Source organism: Caenorhabditis elegans, chromosome I (assembly GCF_000002985.6).
Source record: "Caenorhabditis elegans chromosome I".
NCBI classification, from domain to species: domain Eukaryota; kingdom Metazoa; phylum Nematoda; class Chromadorea; order Rhabditida; family Rhabditidae; genus Caenorhabditis; species Caenorhabditis elegans.
This window is the reverse complement of record NC_003279.8, coordinates 14,706,546-14,726,225: the sequence shown is the minus strand read 5'-3', so window position 1 is coordinate 14,726,225 and position 19,680 is coordinate 14,706,546. Positions and strand designations below refer to the sequence as shown.

General features: G+C 37.8%; 8 protein-coding genes across 16 annotated transcripts; 5 read left to right on the top strand and 3 right to left on the bottom strand.

Annotated features, from left to right (window-relative positions):
- Positions 1–94: 94 nt before the first annotated feature.
- On the bottom strand, positions 95–930 carry K05C4.10 (uncharacterized protein; the record flags this gene model as incomplete). The annotated part of the gene is made up of 2 exons (NM_061160.1): positions 95–293; positions 587–930. 2 exons carry the CDS (start codon positions 928–930, stop codon positions 95–97), a joined length of 543 nt encoding a protein of 180 aa, NP_493561.1.
- A 556-nt stretch (positions 931–1,486) lies between these two features.
- On the top strand, positions 1,487–4,460 carry sol-2 (CUB domain-containing protein). Its single transcript, NM_061159.6, has 6 exons — positions 1,487–1,594; positions 1,647–1,982; positions 2,119–2,202; positions 3,033–3,511; positions 3,950–4,055; positions 4,100–4,460. Exons 1-6 carry the CDS (start codon positions 1,495–1,497, stop codon positions 4,303–4,305), a joined length of 1,311 nt encoding a protein of 436 aa, NP_493560.1. The 5' UTR covers positions 1,487–1,494; the 3' UTR covers positions 4,306–4,460.
- A 410-nt stretch (positions 4,461–4,870) lies between these two features.
- K05C4.2 (Protein jagunal homolog) lies at positions 4,871–5,638 on the top strand. Its single transcript, NM_001392979.1, has 2 exons — positions 4,871–5,195; positions 5,245–5,638. Exons 1-2 carry the CDS (start codon positions 4,887–4,889, stop codon positions 5,503–5,505), a joined length of 570 nt encoding a protein of 189 aa, NP_001379212.1. The 5' UTR covers positions 4,871–4,886; the 3' UTR covers positions 5,506–5,638.
- A 110-nt stretch (positions 5,639–5,748) lies between these two features.
- Positions 5,749–7,059, top strand: pbs-5 (Proteasome subunit pbs-5). Its single transcript, NM_061157.5, has 3 exons — positions 5,749–6,167; positions 6,219–6,553; positions 6,755–7,059. The coding sequence occupies exons 1-3, from the start codon at positions 5,764–5,766 to the stop codon at positions 6,868–6,870; spliced, it is 855 nt and encodes a 284-aa protein (NP_493558.1). The 5' UTR covers positions 5,749–5,763; the 3' UTR covers positions 6,871–7,059.
- Positions 7,060–7,198: 139 nt separating this feature from the next.
- On the bottom strand, positions 7,199–9,628 carry Y54E5A.8 (the record flags this gene model as incomplete). Of its 5 annotated transcripts, NM_061155.7 has the most annotated exons (6): positions 7,199–7,338; positions 7,715–7,988; positions 8,547–8,660; positions 8,708–8,830; positions 9,075–9,151; positions 9,391–9,628. In NM_061155.7, the coding sequence occupies 6 exons, from the start codon at positions 9,461–9,463 to the stop codon at positions 7,241–7,243; spliced, it is 759 nt and encodes a 252-aa protein (NP_493556.2). The 5 variants fall into 5 exon arrangements, 4 of the variants coding, with proteins under 4 accessions (NP_493556.2, NP_001252414.1, NP_001252415.1 ...); NR_132619.1 differs by having other exon boundaries at positions 7,241–7,338; positions 9,075–9,463; NM_001265485.3 differs by lacking the exons at positions 9,075–9,151; positions 9,391–9,628 and having other exon boundaries at positions 7,241–7,338; positions 8,708–8,773.
- dus-2 (DRBM domain-containing protein) lies at positions 7,715–17,995 on the top strand. Its single transcript, NM_061153.4, has 7 exons — positions 7,715–8,007; positions 15,296–15,586; positions 15,633–15,741; positions 15,803–16,029; positions 16,795–17,116; positions 17,533–17,624; positions 17,667–17,995. The coding sequence occupies exons 2-7, from the start codon at positions 15,297–15,299 to the stop codon at positions 17,935–17,937; spliced, it is 1,311 nt and encodes a 436-aa protein (NP_493554.1). The 5' UTR covers positions 7,715–8,007; position 15,296; the 3' UTR covers positions 17,938–17,995.
- On the bottom strand, positions 11,196–15,144 carry gid-1 (the record flags this gene model as incomplete). Of its 5 annotated transcripts, NM_001265479.3 has the most annotated exons (11): positions 11,196–11,605; positions 11,669–11,799; positions 11,923–12,088; positions 12,437–12,677; positions 12,733–12,886; positions 13,138–13,320; positions 13,405–13,591; positions 13,961–14,427; positions 14,737–14,827; positions 14,869–14,934; positions 14,991–15,144. In NM_001265479.3, the coding sequence occupies 11 exons, from the start codon at positions 15,039–15,041 to the stop codon at positions 11,474–11,476; spliced, it is 1,869 nt and encodes a 622-aa protein (NP_001252408.1). The 5 variants fall into 5 exon arrangements, with proteins under 5 accessions (NP_001252408.1, NP_001252409.1, NP_001382716.1 ...); NM_001265480.3 differs by lacking the exons at positions 13,961–14,427; positions 14,737–14,827; positions 14,869–14,934; positions 14,991–15,144 and having other exon boundaries at positions 11,474–11,605; positions 13,405–13,585; NM_001395800.1 differs by lacking the exons at positions 12,733–12,886; positions 13,138–13,320; positions 13,405–13,591; ... (2 more) ...; positions 14,869–14,934; positions 14,991–15,144 and having other exon boundaries at positions 11,474–11,605; positions 12,437–12,604.
- A 355-nt stretch (positions 17,996–18,350) lies between the features above and the next one.
- On the top strand, positions 18,351–19,167 carry Y54E5A.5 (Polysaccharide biosynthesis domain-containing protein). The gene is made up of 2 exons (NM_061152.6): positions 18,351–18,718; positions 18,959–19,167. The coding sequence occupies exons 1-2, from the start codon at positions 18,359–18,361 to the stop codon at positions 19,058–19,060; spliced, it is 462 nt and encodes a 153-aa protein (NP_493553.1). The 5' UTR covers positions 18,351–18,358; the 3' UTR covers positions 19,061–19,167.
- The last annotated feature ends 513 nt before the right edge of the window (positions 19,168–19,680 follow it).

Genomic DNA, 19,680 nt, shown 5'->3' with positions numbered 1-19,680 from the left:
AAATCGTATTGACATATATAAATTTAAAAAAATTAGTTAATTTACAGTTAATTGTTTCTCGTTGTTATTCAATTGTTACTAGGAAATATAAATTTCATAACTTTTTCGGAAACTTCTCTCCCAGAGTAGAGAAAAGGGAACAAATAATTAGATTGGCAGCAGCAGCAGCAGAAGCTTCTCTTAAAGTGAATAAGTGGACGGAGGACCGACTGAAGAAGATGAGACTACCAATTAGGAGCAATTGGAGCACATGCTCGGAGCTGCAAAGGATACTACTTTCTATGGAAAGCTTTCTGCAAATTGAAGAATATTTAAAGGCTGTAAATTTTTTTTGAAGTTTTTTATTCTAGCAGTTGAAAACGAAAGAATCGCAACTGTAGAAAAATTTCAGTTAGGATAATTTCAAACTTTAGTTGTAAGAAGGATAAACCAAGATATGGGCGGAGCTTGCAAAACTCCACCCATTTCCTGGTTCAAAATTTCCAGTTTCTTTTCAAATTGAGTGAAGATTGTTTTATAAGAAAACTTGAAATTTTTGAGCTACCCCCCACTTCTTGGTTTCCCCTCAGACTTATGAAAAACCTACATTTTTTCACCGAATGTTTTTTTTTCCAAATCCAAAAAAAGAAGACGTTCATTTTCTCGTAGACTAATGTATTTTTCTGCCAAATTTCCCTGCCCCATTCTGCTCTCTCTCTCTTCGTTTTCCGTTAAAATGAAGAGCACCCACCAAAATGAAGGCGAAGAAGCAATTCCATCTTCTCGTCCTTTTCCTCTCTCAATTTTCGGGCGAGTGTATTCAGATGGAGCAGCTGAAGAAGAGCACACTCTTTTCCTTCTGAAGGTCCCTCCAAAAATGGATAAGTGGACAAAGAAGATGTAGTAGAAAAAGGAGAAGAAGATACATCGATTTTTTATTTCAATTTCCATTTTTTTTTCTCTTCTGCATTTTTTTTTTCTACATTTTCTAGTCTTTTAAGCCAAATATAGGTTTAGCTAGGCTTTCTGTTAGGCTTAGACCTAGGTTTAGGCTTAGGCTTAGGTCTATTTTGAACTTTTTTCAATGCAATTCCCGATTTTTAAAAAATATTTTTTAGAGTATAATTTTGCCACAAAATATTGATGGCCGAGCATTTTTTTTCAGTGGCCGAACTTTATATGTTCGCGGCCACGTGACTTGTATCTCATTTGATCTTTTCTTTTTGGTGTTTCAGAAAATTTAAAACCTTGACCTACCTGATACACTGGCCGTGAAATTGTGAAAACTCGGCCACCAATTTTCACGCGGCCACGTGGCTCTTCCAAAAAACCAAAAAAAAATTGGACAATCTCTACTTTCTTTTCAAAATTTGTTTCCTTCAAAAAATTATCTTTTCTGTCCAAAGAACAATAGAAAACTTGAAATTTCTGGAAAAAACAAAAACTAATTTATTTCTAATTTTTCTGTGGGGATTATTATTCATACCAAATTTTTCTATTTTTTCAGATGGTAAAATGATTGAATATCTGTTATTCATCATTATCAACGTCATCACACTGATCACATGCTCATATTGTCCCATAAAGCATATTCATTCGTCTACACCCACTACAGGTGAGCTCTGGAAGTTTCCATAGAACATTAAAAAAAAATGGTGCAATTGCAGGATTCATTGAATCTCCGGGATATCCATCGGCATTCTCTGCACCTCTTGACTGTATATTCAACATAACAACAGCTGCATCGAATGTGATCCAATTATCATTTGTCTCATTTGATCTAGCATCAAAAAATCAATTAAGTGATCAATGCCTGGATAGTTATCTTCTGGTTGTTGTAGTTGATAGACATGGTAGACAACATGTTGGTGAGAGGTTATGTGGGAATCAGGTTCCACTGTCTATTAATACTATGCAATCATGGATGCAAGTTCAATTCGTCACTACTTCAACTAATCAGAAGCATCGAGGGTTTAGGATTCAGTACAGGATTCTTTCGGAGGGTAGGTAGAGCTGGAAACTAGTATAATTTTTTTCAACCAGTTCTTTGTAGACAACTTTTCTATCTTGTTTCTTTTCAATTTCCCATGCTTCTTGCGAAGTTCTAGCAAATTTTCCCTTTAAAAATACCATTTCCAGCAGCAATCCAGGAGCCATCTTCAACCCTCGGAGAATCAATGTTCAGTGGTTGTGGTGGACATTCCACTCCTGGACAACTTTCTGGTGAGGTTTTAAGAAATTTGTAAATTTTTGCCACATGGCTGCGTGAAAAGTTGGGGACCAAGTTTCCTATTCTCGCGGCCAAGGGTGTCAGTGTCCCGTAAAAATTACAAAAACGGGACAACGGGAATTCCCGTTCCCGTGAAAACGCTCAAAAACGGGACAAAAGACGTCCCGTTCCCGTAAAAATGACAAAAACGGGACAGCGGGAATTCCCGTTCCCGTGAAAACACCCCAAAAACGGGACAACGGGACAAACGGGAATTGACACCCTTGCTCGCGGCCACGACACCTTCATGTTTCGAAAAATTTTGAAGAGGAAAAGTGCTTTAATTGGTGGCCGAGGTTTGTTTCTTTCTAGGCTACGTTGCAAAAACTGTTACCTTACTACGTGGCCGTGGAATGAAAATACTCGGACACCAGGTGATTTTTTTTTTTGAAATTTCAAAATTTCAAAATCTATAAAACTATTTCTGTAATGGTGCGTCCATAGTCTGCGGAAAACGGGAATTTCCCGCGTGCGGAAGCGTCCATAGTCTGCGGAAAAACCGTAGTTTCCTCGCTTTTTTTTCCTCAAAATTCAAAAAAGTAGGCGTGGTCTTTTTTCGCTTTCCCATTGCTCAGCTTAAAATTTTACAACCTCTAATTTGTTGGACACGCCCACTATTTTGAAATTGACCAATAACAAAGCGAGAAACTCCTTCTTTTTTCCGCAGACTATGGACGCTTCCGCACGCGGGAAATTCCCGTTTTCCGCAGACTATGGACACACCATAAGAAATTCAAAAAACTTAAAATCTGAAACTTCTACATTATACAATTATAATATTCAGGTGAAATACTGTCACCAGGCTATCCAACCACATATCCGAAGAATTCCACGTGTAATTGGTTGATCCGTGTAGAAGCCCGACAACGAATCTACATTCGAATAGTTCATTTACACTTGGCCCCCACTATTGCAGAATGTGAACGAGCATCACTAACAATAATCGATGGATATAAACATGAAAAATATGGAATTGATCGAAAGGAATCCACGTCAGAGACGTCTGAAGCAAAATTCTGTGGAAGTCAGCTGTATTATGCAGAAGAGGGAATGAAAAGCTATTTATCAAGTGCAAATCGAATTGTTGTACGATTTATTACACAGGAAGGACCACCGTCTTCAATGATTGGGGAAGAGAGGATTGGATTTAAAGTTGTATGGACTGCAGTGGAGGGTCTGATTGGAGAAGGTGATGAGAGTGTTAATGGAAATTCTTGTAAGGATCAATTTATGTGCCATGGGGGACAAGTTTGTGTTGAACAGGTTTGTGAAAAATCAGAATGTTTTCAATGAATCTATATGTAGTTCCTTGTTATTTTTTAGAAATTAACTTGAATCATAAATTCAAAAAAAAAGAGTTGTTTAATTACAAAACTTTTTATTTAATCCAAAATTTTGGGTTAGTGTAGTCACTAAAGTACGCAAACGGAACTACAGTACCCAAAAACATCCCATTTCACGACATTTGCTAGTTTCGAGCTGGAAAATTGATTTTTGAACGGGAGAAAACATAAATTCGACAGTCTGAATATTCGAAAAAAAAGGAGAAATTCTAAAGTTGAACAGAACCTATTTAGAATAAATTTTGTTTTGTAAGAAAAATTAATTAGCCTTTTCGTGATTTGTATTTTTGATATTTAACAAATTGAATTGCCACAATGCTGAAATCCATGTATTTTCAATTACTTTTTTCTACTTCAGGGTCATGGAATTTGCGCTTCACGGTCCCGTCTCTGCATTCACAGCTCTCTCGTTTGTGACGGAATCCATAATTGTGTTGAAGGAGATTTCTCCGACGAGCAACACTGTAAGCTCATTTTCCAGTAAAATCCAAGATCTAAAAATTTCCAGGTTACTCCCGAGAGATAATAACATCGGCGGCACTCGGATTCTCGTTGATTGTGCTCACGATGCTCGTCTTGGTGTGCTGTGATCAGTTCAGGAAGCGGCGACGGCTTCGGGTGATGATTCGGGAACGAAGAGCCGCGTCGGAGAATGGGAAATGTAAAAATATGAATAATAATTCGATTACAACACGGATACAGCCGAACCGGTGACTATTAGAGAGCGAATTGTGAATGTTTTCGCGATTCGCTCGACAAATTTATCGAATTTTTCACAATTTTATAATTTAAAATTGCTTTTCAGTTAATGTAACGGAGCTTTTTTCTTTTATTTTTAATTTGAAACTTTAATAAACATTATTCAAACATATAAATTATTTACTTTCGACAATTTTCAAGTGTTTTGCCTGGCAGAATAGAAAGAATTATGGAAATATTAATTCTTTATCAGCGGGAAAGTAAAAGAAAAATAACGGCAACTCCGTGCGGCGATATTGCGAAAACCGCGCGCGCGCATTGCAAAGGGGCGGAGACTCGTCTTTTTGTCATCTTTTGTCATCACTAAAACTAACTAAAACAAAATTTTCTATATCTTTCGCAGGTTTTCGCTTTTTTAACGAGTTTTCTCATTCTTTCTATGGAAATACTGATGAATGTGTAGAGTTGGTCGATATTGGGACCTGTGAAATTTATACTTTCAGCTCAGATGTTATTCTTCGCTGTTTCTTCTTAATTTCTCTTTTTAATCACTTGAAACTCAATTATATCTTTATTTCAGCTCACTTCAAGCGGGAATGTCATCACGAGGAGTTCGAGCGGCGGGTACCGATGGGACGGACTTCCAAAATCGGCAGAGGGTCGCACAGCACTACCAGGAGAGCGCTCAATACAAGTCGATCCTCAAGTGGTTCTTCGTTCCACACTTCTTGATCCTGGTCTTCATGTGGCTCAAGGTTGGCAGCGAACTCCTCCGAACAAATTTCGGATGGAAAAACGCGTTCTTCGATCGACTGGACATGCCGTCAGCCTACCCATGGGAGTATGTGTGGTGCTTCTCATTCATTCCGATCGTCCTCGCCATCTATTCGTTCCAACGAAACAAAGTAATTTATTTATTGATCAATTTGCCACAAATATAACTTCTTATTTCAGCTCAAGATCCTCCACTACGCCTACTATGCCGAGTTCGTCGTCGGAATCTTCCCATGCATGATCGGGCTTGGAGGACAACTTCCAGAGCTGATGGAGTATGCTCAAGACATGGAGGGAAGCAACACACCGACATTCAAAGGAATCTTCCCGATGGTCATCATATGGTACATCTTCTTCGCGGTCGCACTCCAGATTCACGGATTCTCCATGTACTTCATGCATCACCTTGCCGCCGCATGGGCTCCAGTCAAGCGAGATTAAATTTTCTCCGTTTTGTGATATTATTTTTCAATTTTCCCCCATTTGTTGAGTTGTGTACCTTTTCCTTGTTAATAGTATTTTTATTCAAATTCCTGCTAGTCTCTATTGCCAAATTAATAATTCCATATCTTTTATTTATTTTCTTACTTTTTCTAATTACCGGTTACTGTTCTACAGTTCCGTTGATACTTTTCTGTTTCAATATTGATTGCATTTGTTTCATTTTGTTAAATCAATTTTCAGAATCGAACTCCAAAGATGTGGGGCGAGACATTCGACGATTTCGAGAATGACGAAGGAGAGATGGCAATGGCCAAGCAGAACCTGATCGCCGAGCCGGCTCGAGCTGATTTCACTTTCGCGAAGCTTCCGTTGGGAATCCAGCCCGTCGATTTCATGAAGACTCACTTCGCCGAGACCGCCGGAAAATCCATGCAATTCCGCAAAGGAACCACCACATTGGCGTTCGTCTACGAGCCAGCAACTCCAGCTGACAAGGGAGGAATCATTGTGGCTGTCGATTCACGAGCCTCCAGTGGTGAATACATCTCATCCAAGTCGGTCATGAAGATCTTGGACATCGGAGATCGTATGGTTGCCACGATGGCTGGAGGAGCTGCTGACTGTCAGTTCTGGACCCGAATTGTCGCCAAGTACTGCACGTGAGTTTCAATATTTTCAGCTTCAAAACAAAAATAATTATTTATTTTCAGTTTGTACGAGCTCCGCGAGAAGACCTCAATCACCGTGAGCGCCGCGAGCAAGTACTTTGCAAATACGCTCTATGGATACAGAGGACAAGGATTGTCAGTTGGATCGATGGTGGCCGGATACGATAAGAAGGGACCACAAATCTTCAAAGTCGACTCGGAAGGAGATCGTTGCCAGCTTAAAGTGTGCTCAGTTGGCTCAGGATCTCTGAATGCCTACGGTATCCTCGATAATCACTACAAGCCAAAGATGACGGACGACGAGGCCAGAAAGCTCGGCCTGCGTGCGATCATGCACGCCACTTATCGGGATTCTGGATCCGGAGGCGTCTGCAATTGTACGTGAAGCTTTTTGCTCGGCTATTCCACAAAATGGACCATTTTTCACTAAAAATGGCTTTTATTTTGTCTAAAATTTAAATTTTAGACGATTTTTATTCGAAAAAATTCTTCGGATAAATGAAAAAATTGGTTCATTTTGTGAAATCTCCGGCCACCTTTAATCTAATCGCTTCTATTTTTCATCCTCCAAATTTCAGTGTGCCACATCACGCCAACCGAAAAGATTCGTCTTCCACCAATGGACGTGAGCAAGCTGTGGTACGAGTTTGCCGATGAGCTCGGCAGAGATATCACCTACAACCCAGTCGAGTGATTCAATTTCCCTACGCTGAAATTAATTTTATTCTTCTTACATGTATTTGATGTCTGATCCGATCCCGATTTTTTTTACATACACACCCGTCTTTAAAATGTCATTTATTTCTATTTTTCGTTTCCAATTAATTTATTCTTCTTTTGCTAAATACTCTCTGTACATTAAGTTCTAAAGTTTTCAAGTTCGAAATCCCGAATTTAGGCTTAGAATTTAGAATTTCCCTCGACAACAGGGGTGGCTGGAAGAAACTCTCAATCACATGGCACAAATTGGATTTTTGGAACATTAATATCAAGTAGTTCTAGAGGGATACTGAGATGGAGTTACACTCAAAAGTTTATTGCAATTTTCGAATGTGAAAATCAAGTTAAAGCGATATGTGTCGGCTGGGTGTTGATGACGTGGTGATTATAACAGCTGGAGTCCCATTAGTGTTCCGCCACGCAGGGCCTATTCGTGTTCCAGCTGGAAATAGTTTAATTGTGCTATTATTTGAATTGTTTTTTTCCATTAAAATTGAGAAAAAGTGCGATTTTAAGAGTAATGGGTATCAGTAGGATCTAAATATTTTAGCTACCGTACCCAGGAATATTTTGCAACTTTCTCTAATTTTTTCGACAGCTTTGGATTGTACAGTTTTGGCTGAGAAAGTCAATGGGTAGTTCGAAATTTGCCAAAACTAAGTTTTCCGTAGATCAAACACAAAGGTTGCGCGCCAAATATGATGTTTTGAGTCCTCAATCGGAAAGTACGCAAAGACACACAAAATGCATCAGATTTGACGCGCAAACTTCATTTTTCTTGTTTGTGAAAAAAATATAATATTTTTTTAAAAACTTACAGGACATAGAAGGTGCCACAGATGCCCGTTCTATAAGCTCAATTTGCTGCTCTCTCCGCCTGGGAAGCATCGGACGGCGGCTCTCGGAGCCCACACTATCGCCAGCTTTATTATATATAATGGCACTGGAACGATCGAATTGTGGCTCCTTTTGCATATTATTTATAAAATGGTAACAAGCGGTAAGCATGACGCCCATGAAAATTCCAATGCAGAAGAGTAATCCGACAAGAATCCACGGGAAATCAGATGGCTTGAAGGAATAGGAACTTGGCTGGAAAAATCGAAAATTGGTAAGTGGTCAGCATGCGCGCTCTAATGTTAAAAGAAATATAAATTGTTGGTGTTGGGTCCTGCCGTTATCTAAATTGATATAAACATTTAAGCTACCATAGTCACGAATATTTTTTTTTTTTTTCATTTTGTTAGAATATTTTCGTCGTACAAACCGATAATCGGCAAAATTTTTAAAAAAGTTAAAAACTCTGTAACCGCGCTCCAATGATAAATAATAGAATTGTCGGGTCCCACCACAATCGAATCTTTTCATCTACCTTGAAATTTGCATAATAACAGAAATTGGAAAATTATTTGAAATTCAAAAAATATCTCATTTTTCAGCGGGAATTGGAATTTTACGGAAGCTGGCTTTTTCAGAGTCGATGCACCATGTGCAAAATTTTGACAGGGGATATCTCTTGGTTCATTTTGAAGGTACCAACAAATTTTTAAACTGCAAAATTATCTTTAAAAATTTGGCGTCAAATGTGGTGTATTGTGTCCACAAAGGAAAAATAACCGAAAACACTAGATTTGACGCGCAAATTCTCACCGTAGACGTTTGCTCTTTCTTCTGCGTAGGCGGTGGTGGAAGTGAAGCAGAAATGACACGTGAGCCACCTGGTTCGACGGCTTTCCAGTAGAATTCTTTGTTATTTATTTTTTCCTGTAAAAATAATAGTTTTCGATTTAAAAAATATGAAAGAGACAAACTTTAAGCCTAGGATCGGCGTCTTTTCCCATACTCTGAATAATTTCGGCCGCCAATTTCGGTGTCATTTCTTTTCCGCCACGTATCTCGTAGTAGTTCGTACCGTACTCATTGTTTCGTACCGCCTGAAAGTTTGAAATTAAAAAAAAAAAACGAAACCCAAAAAGTTGCACGTGGTGTCAGGCTGTCCCACTACGGTTTGATCTACAAAAAATGCGGAAATTTTTTTACAAAAAATGTGACGTCAGCCCGCTCAATGTGAAATTAGTTGAAAAGTCTGCGTCTATATTTCTGCGATTCTCGTAGATCTACATTGATCAAACCGATATGGGACATTCTGACACCACGTGTAGTTGTAGTAGAACTCACACTGTAAGTAGTATTTTCTGGATCTTCAGCTTCTGGTTTTTGGGAGAGTCGGACACTGAACACGTGCACAGAACAGTCTGCAAACTTTATTTGTTGAAAAAATCGCTTCGAGACCTAGAAAAAGTGCGGTATAGCGTAATTGCATACTTCGTTGAAAATTGCATGTCAAACATTGTGTATTGTAACCAAAAATCGCAAATTTGAAATCCCGTAAATATTTCGCTTCTTTCCAATAAAATTACTTGAAACTCAAATTTTTGCGGCGAATTGTAATGTGAACATCATGTTTGACGCGCAAATTTAAGAAAAAACGAACCATTAGGCGGCTGACACTGTGGAATAACAACAGAAAGTGCCGAAAGTACGGCGGTAAACAGAATAAGTAACATTTTCGGCTTTCTTCTCGAAATTTCAAAAATCATCACCGAGTACTACGGTGAATCATTATAGCTATATTGGTTTTAAAAATTTGAATTTGATTTTAAAAAAAGTTTTTTTTTGGAAATTCGTTTTTCTTTGAATAACAATCACAGTGCCGATGAAGAGAAGGAAAAAACCGAAAATAATATATAAAAGAAGTTACACACTCTCAGATAGACAGAAAAAGAGACATACATACACATTGATAAGGAAATCATCGGAAAATTGAGAGTGAGAGTGAGAGTGAGAAAGAGAGAATTAGAGACAAATAGTTGTAATTGATTGAGAGAGATTTGATATGTGACTGGTTATTTTGGTGGTCTAGAATATCAACAAAAAAAAACTAGACCTAAATTAGCTTGTTCCATAGCCGGAGACAAAAATTGCGCGTCTAATGTGGTGTTTTGGTGCGCAACCGGAGAGTACGCAAACACTGACCAAATGCACCAAGCGGAGCCTGCACTACAGTAACATAATTACTTATATATAAAACCAGACGCTGACCGCGCCCCCGGCGCATCCAACTGGCTGGAATAAATTTCAAATACCCCTTGAAAATAGCAGTGCAATTTTGAAATTAATTTGATTTTTTTGAAAATGAAAACTTTCAAAGTAACGGTAATTTTGCGTGTTGGCATAGCCTACATTGGACGGAAGGAAACTCTACTTTATATATATTATTATTATTGAATACGTTTATTTGAACGTGAAAATAAGAGAAGAAAAAGGGGAAAAAATATAAATTATATTGAATATTGTGGAATAATACAGAAAAGTGGGAACGGGTTGAGGCCTTGTTACATAACCTTATCATTTATTAATGTGTCCAAAAAATAGGGATAAAGTCTGTGTCTGATGAACGAAAGTTAAGAATGATTGCTTTTTGCAGGGTTGAACACGATGAGTGAAAAAATGAGTTCGCTTTTAGGAGTTTTCCACCTGTAAGCGTGGCTGTTCCTAGTTCTTTCAGAAGGTTTGAACTCAAAAAACTGTGAATGATCTATATAGTAAATGATAATATAGCACGTGGGGATTATTAGGGGACATGGTCGGGGTATTGTAGTAGCAATGTAGGGGTACTGTAGGATTACTGTAGGGTTCCTGTGGTTTTAGAAAAAATGAGTTTTTGTCTTTTGCAGGGATATTGGTATGAATGGGGAATATGGTTGGGGTACTGTAGTAGTACTGTAGAGGTACTGTAGGATTACTGTTGGATTACTGTAGTTTTAGAAAAAAACATTTTTGTCTTTACAGGGATATTGGTTTGGTGGGGGGATATGATCGGGGTACTGTAGGATTACTGTTGGATTACTGTAGTTTTAGAAGAAAAAAAAGTTTTCGTCTTTTGCAGTGATATTGGTTTGGGGTTAGTGGGGGATATGATCGGGATACTGTAGTAATACTGTAGGATTACTGTGGTTTTAGAAAAAAAAAGTTTTTTTTGGCTTTTACAGCGATATTGATTTGGGGTTAGTGGGGGGACATAGTCAGGGTATTGTGGTAGCACTGTAGGATTACTGTAGTTTTGGAAAAACTGACTTTTCGCCATTTAAAGGGTTCGGTGTTAGTAGGGGAGCAATTGTGGAAAGAACCATCTTTCCGGGAATTCAAATTTTCTGAGAAAGAAAACGTTCTAGAAAAAATGGAAATTTCTAGAATTTTCTTGAAGGTCTGCAAAACTCCAGGAAAATGCGAACGGCTGGTAAAATACAATTTATTTGCAATAATAATTTTGAGATAAATTTAATTTATGGCTCTTTTCGTTTCGATGCCTGAGTTGATTATTCAATTGGGGTGTTCCATGGGAAATCCAAATTTACAAAAAAAGGAAATATATACAGTTTTGTAGAATTTGCGCGTCAAATGTGGTGTTTGGGTCCGCGATTGAAAAGTACGCAAACACCAACCCAATACACACAAATACATCAAATTTGGTGCGCGAGAATTGCAACAAAAAAAAATTAAAGAAAAATCAAAAATCAAAATTGAAATTCATTTCGCTGCTGACGAATAATCTCTCGAGGTGGAGGATCTGGCCGCTCGTGAGCCAATTCCATGGGCTCATCCGTATAGATTATCTCTTTTTCATTGAAGTTTGGCTCCTCGAGAATCTGAAAAAAAAAACTTGTTAAAATTTTTCAGGTTGCTGATCTGTAGAAAAATCAAAATCCTACCATTTTCCGGACGAAATGAATTCCAGCCATTTTCTTGTCATTAGTCGAATAATCGATATGAAGACCCTTCCAACCGGTGAATAGGTTACGTAATTCAGAGAACATTCGTAAACTTGATGAGCCTGGTATTTCTGTAATTATTGATTGAATCCTTAGTGTACATTAATTTCTGAAAAGTTTCTCAAAAACATCCAAAAATTTGCTCGTCAAATCCGATGTAATAAAAACACCCAACTTGACGCACAATTACGTACCCCCAGTAGATGTTCCACGGGGCCGTTTTGTTGATTTTCCTTCACGTTTATGATGGACATAATAACAAATCATATCGACTACGGAATTTGCAATAAATCTCCGGAGGGCGAAGCTCAGAGGGTGTTTTGCAGGGCGTTCTGGACTTGAGACCATTGATGTTGCTATCTGGAATTTTAGATTTTCATCAAATAAGTAAGTAAGATTTTTGCTCTAATCAAGAAACCCCGTATGAAATCGCGGCGAGACCATAGATGTGCAAAAAAATGTGTCAGAGTGTCTCATTTCTCTTTGATCTACGTAGATCTACAAAAAATGCGGGAGTTGAGACGCAGAGTTCTCAACTGATTTCTCTTGGTTAAGAACTTGCTGACGTTACATTTTTTAAGAAAAAAATTTCCACTTATTTTTTTGTAGATCAAACCGTAATGTGACAGCCTGGCGCCACGTGGAGTTGTGCAAAAAAAATTGCGCGTCAAATCTGATGCATACCAACACGCAATTTCCTATACTTACCTCAACAACTTTTCGTGCTTCTGGAGCAATATTCCCGCGCATCTCTCCGGCAACTTTCATAATTTCTCTGCCCATTTTCAGAATATAATTCAACTTTCGATATTGTCCACTTTTCTCCAATTCCACAAACATTTTCGTTGGCATTGAAACTCCATCAATATGAAGCATTTCTTCTTCTGTATCCTGATCTATGTAGAATCGTTCGATTTTCGCATCTTTCAGGTACAGCTCCTCGGTGGCTCTGAAAATTTGGAAATTTTGTCAAATTTGGTGTATCAAGTCCGCAGAGTATTTACTTTGCATTAGTTAGTCGAACGGGCGGTGGTGTGTGTACTTGAGAGTTGGCTGATCTCCGTTGAGCTTCTCTTGTCCGTTTTGTGGTCTTACATTGAGATCCTTTTAGTAGTTTCGGTGGTCTCGCACGGATTTCTGTTGGGGACGGGGAACGGCCTGCAATTTTTTTTACTTCATTTTTATCTCAAAAAATTGAATTTCCGGGTCAAAAATTGCTTAGAACAATGAACAACTAGAGTTGACCTATGGTTGTCCGACCTAAAAAGTACGCAACCATTGGTCAAATACATCAATTTTGACGCTCAAAACTTAAAAATTAGGTGGAAGAAAAAACTTCAAAGTCACTGAAAATATACAAATTTCTTTGCAAAACATTTTAGTTTTTTTTTTGGGTTTTTTTGCCCTACCTGTAGTGGAATTCGTAAAGCAGTTTGGCGGTTCGTGTAGTGTATTGGCGAGATCAATGTATCGAAGGCATAGAATTAATAAATGTACATTCGCATCATCCTCAACGAGACCCGGAAAGTATTTCTCGATTTTTTCATGGATTTCGGCTCCCCGTGCGGCTTTTAGTATCATATCCGTAATTTCTGAAAATTTAATGAAGATTTAGAGAGGGCTAAGTGTCGATTTACACCAAAGTGGTGTACTTCTCGAGGAGAAGAGGAACTCACCTTTTCTCTGTGCATAATATTCATGATCTATTGGTACTTCGGGCTTTGTCGTCTCTTCGAACTTTTGCAACGTGGCAAGGGCGCCTGTCGTTCCGAGAAATGAGGAGACAATTCGGTTCATTTGTTTCCCGAAATTTTCCGGCATTTTTATGTTTTCCAAGAGGTGAATCTTTTTGTTCATTAGGTGCTGAAATTTGGAGAAGCGTTATGGGTACAAACTACAAACTACAAGGACTATAAACTACAAAAAAAAACAACTTTGCGCATGGTGCATCGATGTTTTGAAAACATTTTATCCCATAAATCTACACTCTACAAACTACAAAAACTACAAACTACAAAAAGTTGCGACATGGTGCATCGATAATTTTAAAACATGTTTTCCCAAAAAGCTACAAAGGCTACAAACTACAAAACAACTACAAACTATAAATAAAAAAACAATTTTGCGACATGCTGCATCGATGTCTTGAAAGCCTGTTTTACTGCCACGTGGAAAACTTTGGTCTCGCCACGAAAAAACTACTACAAACTACAAAACAGCTGTGCAACAAACCTGTCGATATGCTTCAAAATCGAATTCAAAAGGTTTCACTCCGAAATTGGCGACCAGCTTCTCGCCACGTGTCTTAAATCCCACTGTAGGATATAATTCCTTCAGTGCCGTCGGCGACGTATGAGCAATTCCCAAGTGTTTCCCGTTCTTCGTAAAGAACACATAATGATAAAACGTGTCAATTCCACACCCGATGACGTCACCCGGCCCAAATTTTGGACCATACGCTTGTCCGACACCACTTGCCAGGAAGAAGTTACCGTCATCACCGTGATAGCCAAAACATCCGGGATCCCAGCCGGGCATTCTGTTAAGATCACAGTCTTTCTTGCTAAGACCGATACCCATACAACCGGAATGGCCTTCGAGAATTCGAACTTCGAAATAATAGACTCCGATGCATTGTTGAATGAAAGCATCTGCACGGACCACGCCGGCTGGGTCCTTGTCCTCGGCTACGGTTACGTCTGCAAAATTTAGAAAGTTTAGCCAGTTTTGAGTTACTGTAGCTCGTAAGCTCCGCCGTATTTGCGTATTTTCAGAGCTACCGTACCCCTGAATTTTTAAAATCTTGCGAAATCCATCTAGATTGGGTAAAAAATGTTGCTGAGCTCAAACTCCCTATTGAAAATTCGCAAAATATAGTATTTCATAACGATATTAAATATTAAAGTCAATTTGTGTAATTTGTCGTAGTGTATGGTGATTTGACGAGAAATTGCGTATTTTTGGAGCTACAGTAACCCGAAAATGGTGTTTTTGGTAATTTAACTTACTCTTTTTGAAAGTAACCCCATAACCACTCTGACTAATGTCCAAATAAGAAGAAGCCTGCCTGAGATCCCATCTCCGCGGAATATGGCGTTCCTGAATCACATTTTAGTCTTAAAATCTCAACAAAAACTTACATTTTCTCTTTCCCGAATCTGAGGGTACAACCGTCTTAACGCCAAATTCGTTTCGTGTGGGTCTTGCTGAAAAAATTGGATTTTTTCGATGAAATTCATCGATTTTTCTGTGTTTTTCTCACATTTTTGTCGAATTCGTGTTGAATATCTGGTGGTGGAGGTAGTGGCGACATTTTATTGATTTTTTCAATTCTTTTTTACAGCTAATATATATAAAATATATAGAAAATATACAGAAATTTAGTGTGAAATGCCGCTTCTTGGATCGATTCTGCACGAGGTAGCAGACTCTGCGTCTCTCGCTTTGCAACGATGTCTAGTAGTGTTAGCGGTGGGGCGCGATTGCATTGCTCATTTTTAATATTTTTTATTTATTATTTAAAACATTTTTTAATTAATAAAAGCGAATAAATTTGAATTTTTCCAGAATGTCAGACTTGTATCGAAATAAGAAAATTTTGGCGCCGATGGTTCGTGCTGGAAGGACACCCCTGCGGCTTTTATGCCTGAAATATGGCGCGGATCTCTGCTACACCGAAGAAATCGTCGATAAAAAATTAATTGAAGCGACCCGAGTTGTCAATGAAGCTCTCGGAACAATCGATTATCGAAACGGAGATGATATTATTCTGAGGCTAGCACCAGAGGAGAAAGGGCGTTGTATTCTGCAAATCGGCACCAATTCCGGAGAAAAAGCGGCGAAAATCGCCCAGATTGTGTGGGAAATTATACTTTATGTTTATAATTAACTAATAAAAATTCAGTGGTGATGATGTGGCTGGAATTGATGTCAACATGGGCTGCCCGAAGCCATTTTCGATTCATTGTGGAATGGGCGCGGCGCTTTTGACTCAAACCGAAAAAATTGTCGATGTAAGAGGAAATTTTGAAAAAAAAACACACTTTCTAAACTAAAAAAAATCCCATTTTTCAGATTCTAACATCGCTAAAATCCGCTGCAAAAGTCCCTGTAACCTGTAAAATTCGAGTACTCGATGACCCTGAAGACACTCTGAAACTGGTCCAGGAAATCGAAAAATGCAGAGTTTCAGCGTTAGGAGTACATGGAAGACGGCGTGATGAACGGCAACCGGATAAATGTAGAATTGATGAGATTCGTGACGTGGCACAGGCGGTTCAAAGTATTCCCGTTATTTCAAAGTAATTATTCGGGGTTTTAACCGGAAAATTCGAAAAAAATCCGGATTTCAGTTTGAAAATTTTTTTTAGAAGATTTTTGATTTTTAATCAAATAAAATCATTAAAAAATATTTAAAAAAAATAGATTTTCCAGTTCTAAAATAGCAGTTTGTCGATTTACGCAGAAATTGTGTACTCCACGAGGAGAAAAGATTTTTTAAAGTTGAAAAAAATTATCCACGCGGAGTACACGAGAGCTTTGTGCATTGCGTATTTTTAAAACTACCGTATCTCTTTAAAATTGAAGAGTTTTATAAATATTATTGGAACACAAAAATGCGTATCAAGCAACATATTTGACGCGCAAAGTATCTCATAGCGAAAACTGCAGTAGTCATCCAAAGGATTACTGTAGAAGATATTTTGCGCGTCAGATATGTTGCGCATTACGCATTCTCAGAGTTTTTGTGCTCCCGTAATTTTTTCAGTGAAAATTGAAAAATCGAAAATCGAAATTTTTTCGATTTTTCGATACTCTGTAAAATCGAAAAATAATTTCAAAAAATTAACCATAAAATATGACTTTTTTATATAATTTTGCTTATATTTGTAAGAAAAAAACATACAAATTTCTTCTAAAAAGAAGAATAATGGCAAAATATTAAGCTAATATTTGAAAAATCTAAATTTTTTGCGAAAAATAGGAAAATCGAAAAACCGACACCCTTGCCCGTAATAGAAAACATCGCAAAAATCAATTAAACAATTAATATATACATTTTTCAGCGGTCTCTCCGACGAAATCGAGCAATATTCAGATTTTGAGAAATATCAGCTGTTAACCGAGACAAGTAGTACAATGATTGCCAGAAAAGCCCTCTCAACTCCGTCAATTTTCCGTCGGGAAGGATGTTTAGATAAATACGAAGATATTCGAAATTTTCTGGAACTCGCGTGCCAATACGACGAGTCTTACACTATGACAAAATACGTTGTTCAACGGATTCTGGGCGCCGATCAGGAATATGATCCACGTGGAAAGGCGACGGTTGCCGCCGGAAGTGTACTGCAGATTTGTAAAGCGTTTGGAATGGAGGATGTATATGATGTACGGGATTATATCTGAAAATCCGGCAATTTTCGCACTGAAAATGTGTGGAAAACACATTGAAAATCACAAAAATTCACTTGAAAATCCAATTTTATTTGAAAAATTTGATGAAAATCACAAAAAGTTAAAAGAAAAACAATATTTTCATGTATTTTCAATGGAAAATCCAAAATCCAATTTTCGTGGCTTAAATTGACTTTTCCAGTCATTTTTTGCCCTAAAATTCAATTTTCACCCAGAAAATATGCCGGAAATCGAACAAAAATTGATTTTCAAAGAATTATTCAGCTTTTCAGTTGAAAAAAAAACGTAAAACAGCAATTTTAGCGTCGAAAATTGGATTTTTCCCACTGTTCTGCAACTTTTTGCTCGAAAATTACACAAAAAATTACGGAAAAATTGGAAATTTTCAGAAATGGCGAGATGAACGAAAGAAGAAACAGAGTAAGAAGCGAGCTCGTGTTGACGATGACGGTGTTTATAATATTGAAGTCTCATTTCCATTGTAAGAATTCCTCCTAAACAAAAAACCATTAATTTTCTGCAGAAAACGCCTGAAAAACTCGGTCGGCTTCTCGCCAACGCCCAAAATGGTGCTTCACGACTATTGTGTGGAGACGAAGATCCCAAAAGCCACGTATGAGGTCGTAAAACGAGATGATAAGCGATTCGTGGCGACGGCGTGTATTGGTGACAAGAAATATCGATCAGGAATTGGACAACCGAATTTAAGAATGGCTGAGCAGGTCGCCGCGCTCGCAGCCTTACATGGAATGAATATTCGGAATCTTTTGGTTGGAAATTGGGAAGAAGAATGATGTTAAATTTGTTTTTTGCTATTTTTTTGTTAAATTATATTGAAAAATTGTTTGTTTTTGCTATAATTTGCATTTAAAATCGGTTTTATTCCATTAATTATCGAATCCCCACTGCGCGCGCGGGGATGGCAAAACGCCGTGCGGCAGTTGCAAATGGGCGGAGTTTGGAGAATTTAAAAAATATTCGAATTTATTTCGCAATTTTTAGAGATTTTCAGGCTTTTTTCAGAGTTTTCATGCGTAATTTTCACTTTAAAATGTTATTTAAGTGTGTAGGATTATAGAAATGTAATTTAATTCCGCAAATTTTGTTGAAAAACTTGGATTTTTGCAATTTTTGCAGATTTTTACATGATTTTCTTCTAATTCTCCTGTTTCAAGTCAATTTTCTCTCTAATTTTCCAAATTTTCAGGTAACAAAATGACTGACTACGGAGATGCTGATAAATACGTCAACGACGAATCGATCGAGATGGCTTGGGCGATCAAAGCCGGCGAACGGTCCGAAGTTCACATGAATCTGATAATGCGGTGTGACACTCGGGTTCTTCGGCTCAACAAGCATCAGGATGCGATTCTCGCCGCATTTCGAAGCTCATTCCCCGATTTGAATGTGGAGGAGGTGACGACGAGTTTGCTGAAAGACGGCGGAGCCAAGGAGACATGGCGCGAGTTTTGTGAGCAATTCAAGGATATCGTCGACGATTATTCAATGGGAACACTGATGAGAATTCATGCTTCGAAGGCTTACAGTCCGGAAAATACTGTGGTTGTTCCAAGAGTTAGTGGGACCCAAATTGGAAATTTTTGTGATTTTCAGCATGATTTGTAGCTAGAAATTGCAGTTTTTGCGTTTTTAGCCCAGTTTTTAGCTAGAAAACTCAGATTTTGTGATTTTCGGCATGATTTGTTGCTGGAAATTGCAGTTTTTAGCTTAAATTTTTGGGAAAACTTCAATTTCCAGCCAAAAACCCCTCATCCCTCATTTTCCCATACAAAATCGATCGATAATTAATTACAGATCATCTACCTGGCAATCGAGATGGCACGCAACGTGGAGGGTGTCAACGAGAAGAATAAGGAGGCATACACGGCTCACCGCAATTCGCTCGCCTCCTTGTAATAATTTCTCTCGTTTTTTTTTTTGAATTTTTGTTGATTTTTCCCCGTTTTCTCGTTTTCCACCCTGTCGTTTGTCTTGTAGTTTGCATATAAACCGATTTCTTCGTTTTTAAAAATGATTTATTTCCAATTTCTCGAGTTTTCCAGCTCTTTTTACTTATATTTTTGTTTATTTTTTTTCCAAAAATTGATTTTCAGATATTTTTCTCTAAGAAATGTCGATTTTGATGAATTTTTCTGTGCTAAAATTGACTTTTCAAAATTTTCTCATAGACACGTGGGATAAATGCCCTAAAACTCAATTTTAGCCTGAATAATTCGTGATTTTTGATAATTTTTCATCGGAAATCGAATGTTGGATGCTAAAAACGTTTCTTTGGCAATTTTCGAATCCCCACCGTTTTTTCTCCATTAAAATCTGGATAAGCATCTCAAAATTCATGAAAAATCACTTTTTCTGTTAAAAAGTGTTTTCTGTGATTTCTGAGCGAAATTGTCAAAAAAAAAAAGTGATTTTCGCTTCGAAAATTCGAATTCCCGAAGGAAAAACCATCAAAAACCTCTGTTTTTGAATAGAAAATGTCTAAAAATCAATAATTTCCCAATTTCTTTTCTTTCTTC